Below are 8,259 nucleotides of genomic sequence, written 5' to 3'. Positions count from 1 at the left end.
TATTCAATAAGGCATTCAACTCAATATTGGCATAAGATATGCACTGTCTGTCAATGAGCATGTAGCATGTTATTGCGTGGTATTAAAGTAGCTAAATGTTTTGCCCAGTTCATTCAATTTGCATTCGTTTGTGCAGGTCGGTATAACAAACGCATTGCATTGCGCATTGCGTGCCATACAGATTGGAGCCCTTCATCTTCATTAATTTGTCAATGCACCATTTGTAGTTTGTAGCTTCAGGTAAACACCTGAAGCAGAGGTGACATGGCTTGACAAGCATGAACCTACATATCTGAATCTATAATTTTTTAGGGTTACATTTTAGGAAACTATTTTAAGTATGTATGTTCACATGTGCATTGACCTCTTAACAATTACAATCTTGGATGGAAAACCAATCTAATTTTACCATAGCAATGTGAGGTAGAGCAGCCTACTATATGCAATAACTTTTTTCTCACATCCATGAGTAGCCTATGTTTTTCTTGAAGAGAACTTAGATTCAACTGTTAGTTGTACAGGCCGGTGTTATTTCCCAACAGGCATGAGGTCTCCGATATTTGTGTGAAGACTTTGTTCCACTAGATGGTAGCAATGAGTTGATAGAATCGCGTTTAGCAAAGATAAACAATTATCATTGGGCCTATTTCTGCCAGGAAATTACAAATACATCGACTTCAAAGAAAGAGGAATATATTAGGCTATGTTTTTCACAACCTATACTGTTGAGAGAGTGACAGAGTTAACATAGATCTACATTTAGAGATTTTTTATTATTACTAGTATTATTAAGTAATGGGATGATTAAATATATTGATGACATGTGTAATTCTGAAGGATAATGACAAAATGATATAGCCTAATTGATTGGTAGATTTTAAAATGAAGAGGATAAGATGCATTCCTTAAAATTAATCTTAAATCCTTAACAAAATAAAAGTGAAGGATCATGATCATTTGACGAACGAGCATGATCGGTTCGAAAAAACTGATTAAGTTTGAGACTAAACAGGCAATGGTGTATCGATTAAATTAGGTAATTTATTACAAAAATTATGTTTTGCTAAAAAAGCGTGCGCGGGCGTAGCTTGAACGTGCGTCTTACGTCACACGGAAGAGGCGTTGCGGGAGGCGTTTCTCTATGGCTCATCATCGGCCCTTGTGTTTAATGTATTTGACGGTTCCATTGAGAACTGCGACTTAGTAGTACGGATGGGGGTGTGGACCAGGAATTAACGCAAGTAAGAAACAACATTGCCAGCTTTGCAAGCCACGAAACTGTAATAGTAATTACAGAGACATTGTATAGCAAGTCGTTTCGTTGTGGCAGTACCGACGCTCTGGAGGCGCGGGGAAGTAGGAGCGCTCATCTGGGAAGCAACTGAAAAAGTACCGTCACAAGAAGCTCACGCGGCCACAGGTAGCTCCGACGGCTGATATCAAAGTGCATGTCATGCGGGTAGCCCCGGACGGAGATCGATCCGTGTTTTTCTGCTGCTAGTTCTCCGTGGACTGATCTCTTCCCTGCCGTATACCAGGAAACAAGCGACAGTCATGTCTCGAAGAAAACAGAGCAAGCCCCGGCAGATCAAACGTAAGCCTTAAATTAACTCTCATCTTTAAAGATAGTTAATTATTCACAGTTCAGCTGCTCATTAAAGACAATGATCATTAGTAGAACTGTGGGTTTCTGAGTGCTCTGACGAGCTGATTCCATAAGCGCATAATGTTCAGATGGGTTATCAGCTGCTGATAATAATACTTTCTTAGAAATAAAGCCTACTACCTGGGGATCAAGTGTGGGAACGTAGCAACACTACAAACTCTCCAACCCACGGACGAGGGTTGGGTTGTACTCAGTACAGGTAGCTTGTGACTACCTATTAGTGTAATTTTACTAATTCTACTAAGTAAGTTAATGTCTAACACATGTCAGAATGTCCGTGCAACACTTGCCCGAATGTGTGTTCATAAACACTAGTATATATAGGTGAAGAAAATAGTAGTGGTATAAATAAATGAAATTCCATTATACAAGGGACTGACATTCGTATCTGGTGGGCTAACGTTTTTCTCTATTTGTGATTGATGATTGTTTCAAAACATGTTTGCATTTGTCATGTAAAGTAGCCTACCTTTGAAAACTTTTGAGACTGCTCTCTAGTAGCCATAATTGCCCACTGGAGATTGCACACCATCCTGGAATTAATCTTTTTTTAAGTCAAAAACATTGCAAGGACAGCCTAAAATCTGCTTACTTTTCTCAGACACGTTGCCCATAGCCAACCGAACTGTGACCGTGGTTTCCTGTTTAATTCTGTTGTGGAAACGTCACTGTTCTCTGAAAAAGATGATGTGAGAGCAGATAAACAGCGATCCGATCTCAGGGGCGATAAGGATTAAAATTGGATCTTTTTTATTTGTTTTCTGTCTGTGGCTGTACTGTGGCTGGCGTTGCATTTCTCCCCGGCTTTTCAGTTCTGTTTCCAGAGATGGAGCGTCAGATAGCGCGCCCAGCTGATCTCGCTCGCTGATAACCGCTTACAATTGGATCTTTTTTCATCAATCCTTTTAACTCTGTAATGCTCAGGCGCCGGTCTAGTTTTTTCCTGCCTTGTCCTAAGCTGGTCGTCTCTGTGCTTGACAAGTTCTTCCTGTTTATAAAATGTGAGGTTTATCACAGTTCTCTGCTTAGATCTCACAGTTGATATTTTGTCAGAGTAAAAATAATGGGTCTCTCTCGCTCACCCTCTCTCTCTCCCTCTCTCTCTCTCTCTCTCTCTCTCTCTCTCTCTCTCAAACGACTCAGCAGTGCTGAAAAGTCGTTTTGCTCTGGTGCCAGACGCTGTTTCAGTTCTTCATCCAGAGGAGATGATTCGGCGCGATAAGCACAGTAGCAATATCTTGGAGGTTGAATTTGAAAGGGCTGTTCAAAAATAAATATTAATGCGAGTCAAAGGCAGAAAGCGACTCTTGAAAGGGGAAGAAAATCGCCCGATAAGGTAACATTAGCATATACATGTACCGCAGAGCGTTAAAGGCGGTTTCGAGGTTTGTTTAAAGGCAACTGCAGTGGAACAGGCGCACCAGTGGGCAGTCACGGCACGGCACGCACAATGACTTGAAGTAGTGTTCCTAATGAAACCGTTAGTCATATCCTCTCCACAGCCCACTTTAATTGTTATAGCCTAACTCATGTCTAGGCGACTATTGTGAAAGATATGCCGCTGCATCTGCTGTGTTTGATTGTGCGTTTACTGCGAAAGCCCGAATAGGTGGCACGTTCAGTGATGGACATCTTTTAAAACATAGGACAAATCATTTCGCACTGTGAATCGTCTTGATTATTATGTACCCAATGTATTGGTTTGGTAATGTTGTTGTGTTTGGTTTGTGGGTGTAATCACCATACAACTTCCTATTTGATTTAGTTTGAATGTTAAAAAACTAACTGTTAATGTGCATTCTTTTTGTTGGGTAGCCCTGCCCTGGTCTGTTGCCCTGGTCTGTTGCCTGAATACCCCAGGCACAAAATACAGTATATTGTAGTGAAACCGCACACAACATTTTAGGGTACATATACATGTCCCACAGATGCATGGTTTTGAAAACACACTCTCTGCACTGATGAAACTAATGAGCTCTGCGGACAACTCTAGACACTGGGAGAGATAAGAGCAGAGCAGCAGGCTTCTGATGGGTGTCATGGCCCTCTTTGTTATCAGGCCTCTCGCCCGGATGGGTCTGCAGTCACATGGTACACAAGACAGAGTGAGAGAGAGATAGAGAGAGGGAGAGAGACGGAGAGGAAGAGATAAAGATAGATAAGGAGAGAGAGAGAGAGAAAGAGAGAGGGGAGGGGGGCAACCCACATTGCTTCTTTCCTCTTTCTCCCATGATCTCCAAGGCCAAGTCAGGCATGTTGACTTTCAGGCCATGGTCACACACTGGCGATTACAGACCGTTATTGAGCGTTTGCATATGCAAGGGGGGATTACAAGTCTCCCCCACAACAGTGTCTGGTTTCATAGGATCCAGCGTGTGTTAGAGGAAATATTTGTGTGCGTCTTTTGTGCGTCACTCTCCCAGTGGTGAAGATGGTAGGAACAGATAATCCATCCGTCCCCGATGAAGAGATTAGCGGGTGGCCCGGTGGGGCTGGAACCCAGGGCTTATATATTTATGTTTATATATAATTTTGTCTGTTGAGATGGAGGAAGGTGATAGTGAAGCCACAGCGATCTCTTCCTCTGATAAGGGCCGAGCGTGAGACAGATGCAGGCGATTGGAACGGATTCCGCACTTTAATTACATTTGGCTGCTGAATTCTCATCTTTGTCGTGTTTGTGTTGTTGTTTGTTTGTTGTTGTTGTTTGTTTGTTTGCAACTGGCTGAGTGTAGCTGCCGATAAGTGAGTGAGTGAGAGAAACAAGAGAGAGGAAGAGAGAGAGAGAGAGAGACGAAAAAGTATGTGAGAGAGAGAGAGAGAGAGAGAGAGAGAGAGAGGAGGATGGGCCGATAAGAGCAGAATAGGATGGTAAAGCAGATAAGGGGAGTAGGGGGCAGAGGCAGGCATACAGAAATGGCAGATGGATGTATTCTGAGTCTAAAAGCAGCTCCCACACTGTGATGGTGGGGCCAGATAAGCAGGCATTCAGATGGAGGCAGATAGGAGCCCTGGGCTGATGCTGGGAGATAGCGTGCACGCTGCAGTGGATCCGCCATGCTGACATCATCCAGACGTCCTTGGGGTCACCCTGAATTATTCAGCTGGCCTGCGTGTCAGTTGACACCAGCAGGGTCAAGGGTCAGAGTTCACAGAGAGGGGGAGAGAGAAACTCTGCAGGGTCAGGTGATTTGAAGAGGTTCTTTACACTGACCCGAACCATTAAGATGTGACGTGACTGTGTTTTTTTTTCTTCGTACTTTGAAGTTTTTCTTTCTTCTCTTTTTTTTGTAACCTTGAGTTTGATGATAATCAAGTTCCTGTTTCCTCCTCATCTCTGTGTCTTTCTCTGCGTCTCTGACATTAATAAGTGTGAGGCCTGAACAAAACCTCCCCAAAAAGCCAGGTCAGGAAGTGTCTACTTCTTTACTACAGAATGAGCTTCTTCACTTTACACTGGAAGTTGTGAAAAGCTTTTTTTTTTAAACTCACAGTGTGACTTTGTCTTTGGGTTGTCCCCCCCTCTCTTCTCCCTCTTCTCCCTCTCTCTCTCTCTCTCTCTCTCTCTCCCTCACTCTCTCTCTCTTGCTCTGTAGTGCCTTGGTGGCTTTTGCCTGTGTGTTTTTCCGTCTTTGTTCTGCTTTTAGCTCGATGTGAACTTTTGATAAGCCCCAGGGCCCCGATCTCCAGCACAGATAAAGATCGCCAAGTGCGATAAGAGTTGCTATCAGCACGCAGCAGGCAGGAGCGGTGACTCCACTACAATAACAAAGCCCCCACGTAGGAGCTGCAGTCTGGGCCCAGGCCCTGGCAATCAGTTCCACCCCTAATGTGATTAATGTTGTTGTATAATTAGATGATAGGTGTGAATGCGTTTCTCTAAACCCTCCACCATCATCCCCACCCCACCGTAACCAGCCCCACAACTAACCCACCCACAGACACCATGCTTTTGTGCTTTTTCTTTTCTTTTTTCGCTCCCTTTTCAGCTCTTCGCCGCCCACTCCGTGTGTGTGTGTGTGTGTGTGTGTGTGTGTGTGTGTTTGCCTCCTCCTAACAACCATCGTAGTCGATTAATTTAATTAAACCTAATACCACATATTACTCACTGTAGATTTTTGTGGGAGATACCATTGAGATGGTGGGAATTATTATGATTATTTTTTAAAAAATGTTCCCCTGATGATAATCTGTTAAGAGCTGTGTTTTTTTGGGTTGAAAGTGGGGCAAGGCGGGAGGGGTAAAATTAAATAAATGAATAAATAAAAATCCAGAACACACGTAGGCTTAAGGAAATGAGAGAAGACGCTAGTCAGCACAATGCTAACGCTGGTGATCTTTTCACAGATAGCTGATGGGGAGACTGATGTGACAGTGCTCATTAGTACATGTTGACCTCGCAAGCACACACACACACAAACACACGCGCACACACACACACACGCACACACCCTCTTGAGCACTCATTTAAACTATTAATCGTGTGTACAGTGTGTGGTCTTCACACAGACACCACTGAGGTCCATTCTGAGAAGACTGTATGTCTGGTTGGCTGGATTAACACAAATCACGCAATGCATGTGCTCCTTATTCTGCAGTATGTTCCTGACCCAGCTAGCATGTTAACTCATGTATGAGTCAAACATGACAGTGACAGGAAAACCTGGAATTTTACAGACTAGTTTGTCACCTGGAAATTAATTCAAGTGATCAACCATCCTGGAAATAATAATGTATATTTTGTGCAGTATCCAGAGCCAAATGCAGTGTTAAATCTACACAGGGGAATGGACTACTGATTGGTGTATGATGAGCTAATCATAGTTGGATTGTGTTTTTTGATATTCAAACAGTATGGTCTCTTTCTGTCTGAAACGGCATGAAAATGACATTTGGCCATCAGAACAACAACAAAAAAAATCGGTTCTTGCACCCCCACTTTAAAACACTGTGGCCCTGCTGGGTGGGGTGGGTCACGATGGTGCGTGTCTACTGAACTACGGATGTGGATTCTTAGTAAGCCTAATTTGGCCAGTTTTATCACCATGGAATTCTGTACCAGTGGTCACGTTGATCAAATTTACCTTGATCCGTGTCTCAAAACACGCTGTGTTGGGTCTTTGAATTTGCAGGAAAAGGACCGGGAAAGTCCTTGAATTTGAGTCCTTGTTAAGTTACATTTTACATGTTTAATTTTTTATACGTGTTTGACATAGGGACACTTAAGGGAACATAGGTTTGATATATCCATTATACTATATACTATAGAAGTATAGAAACAAACCTGCTGTATAACTGTGGCAAGTCCTTGCTAAATGAGTTCACTTAGATGAACACTTTTTCCATTTGTGTCATTTTACCTCTGTTGTAGATAGGGCTGTAACGATATGTGCACCGAAACCGAAATTGCAGCACTCATATCCACGAACATGTGTTGCGGTGTGAGAAGGCAGAATCGTGACACACCCATTCTAGTGTTTCCCGCAGAGCTTTGCAGCTTACGCAGGTATGTATCGAACCGTGGGTCAAAAATTGTGATACAAGCTGAATTGTGAGTTTGCATCGTTACAGCCATAGACTAGCAAACACTGTTATTACTGGTCTTGTATTGTATGAGCTACTCTTGAACCATTGGCTGTTATACCCCCACCTTTAGACATCTTCAAGATGCAGCCAGCATTAGTGTGTAGCTATCATGTGCGGGCGTTCATTGCATAAAGTGATTAAGCTTGCTGATGATCCAGAGTCATTGGCTGCCCATCTTTCCACCTATCAGTTTGAAAATGACCAAGCCAAGCACTTGTCACCTTATTGGGTTTCTGTAATTGCCACATCAATATGTGTTTTATTGTACTGATTTGATGAAGGAAATTGTTGGTAAGCTAATTAAAAGCGAGTCCTGAGTTCTGAGTGAAAATGATGGCCTTGGCATAGATGAAAGTAGCTGATGCTGAAGCTGATTGGCTCATTCCTCTGTTGACTTACAAAAGTGCTGATTGGATAACAGCATTGAGGCATTGTGTTTGATTGGCCGATCTTGGGCTCGGGGGTGTGGGGTTGTGGGAGGTGAGCATGGCCCGGCTCCCAGCGGAAAGGAAAGGCAGGGCTGATGAGTTATTCGGGTGAGTTATTGCGCTTTCCTGTTTGGTGTTCTCGGCCCCGTTGTGGGGGATGAATTATGAGGTTGCGCTCGCCTGAGTGTTCACACCTCGGTATGCCAAACGCCTCTGCATAACGGGCAACGGCATTTTGGGACCAATAACAGTGTTTCGGTTTATACTTGATGGTTTATTTCACTTCTGAGTGATTTGCGTGAACAATGGAGTGTGAAGATTTTATTTTGTCTCTAGTGTGTGTGTGTGTGTGTGTGTGTGTGTGTTTTGCAGTAACAGCAGTTTCTGTCTGAACTACTAAAGCTGCTGATATGGGTTTGTAGTAGCCCCAAACGAATCAACAACTCTCTAATCCTTATCATGTACAGTGTTTCCGAGAAAACTTTTTTTCTTTAAAATAAAGGTGTTAATTGTTAACCATGACATGGAAAGATCTTTTACAAATTCTATTTACAAACCATCGACTGATCCACTTAATGA

The 8,259-nt window shown here is 43.0% G+C and overlaps 1 protein-coding gene across 2 annotated transcripts in view; it reads left to right on the top strand.

Moving 5' to 3' along the window:
- The first annotated feature begins 1,199 nt into the window (after window positions 1–1,199).
- Window positions 1,200–8,259, top strand: part of zfpm1 (zinc finger protein, FOG family member 1) — an 89,125-nt gene continuing 82,065 nt past the window's right edge. For both annotated transcript variants that reach the window (XM_076267771.1, XM_076267763.1), the window contains exon 1: window positions 1,200–1,594. In XM_076267771.1, the coding sequence (XP_076123886.1) occupies window positions 1,555–1,594 (40 nt within the window). In that variant the 5' untranslated portion in view covers window positions 1,200–1,554. The remainder of the gene's footprint in view (window positions 1,595–8,259) is intronic.

Source organism: Alosa pseudoharengus, unplaced genomic scaffold, assembly GCF_046254945.1.
Source record: "Alosa pseudoharengus isolate Yale_2024_CS ecotype anadromous, Long Island Sound unplaced genomic scaffold, YU_APseudo_1.1 YU_APseudo_1.1_scf_10, whole genome shotgun sequence".
Lineage (NCBI taxonomy): Eukaryota > Metazoa > Chordata > Actinopteri > Clupeiformes > Clupeidae > Alosa > Alosa pseudoharengus.
Note: the sequence above shows the minus strand (reverse complement) of the source record. Positions and strands in the feature narration are given on the sequence as shown.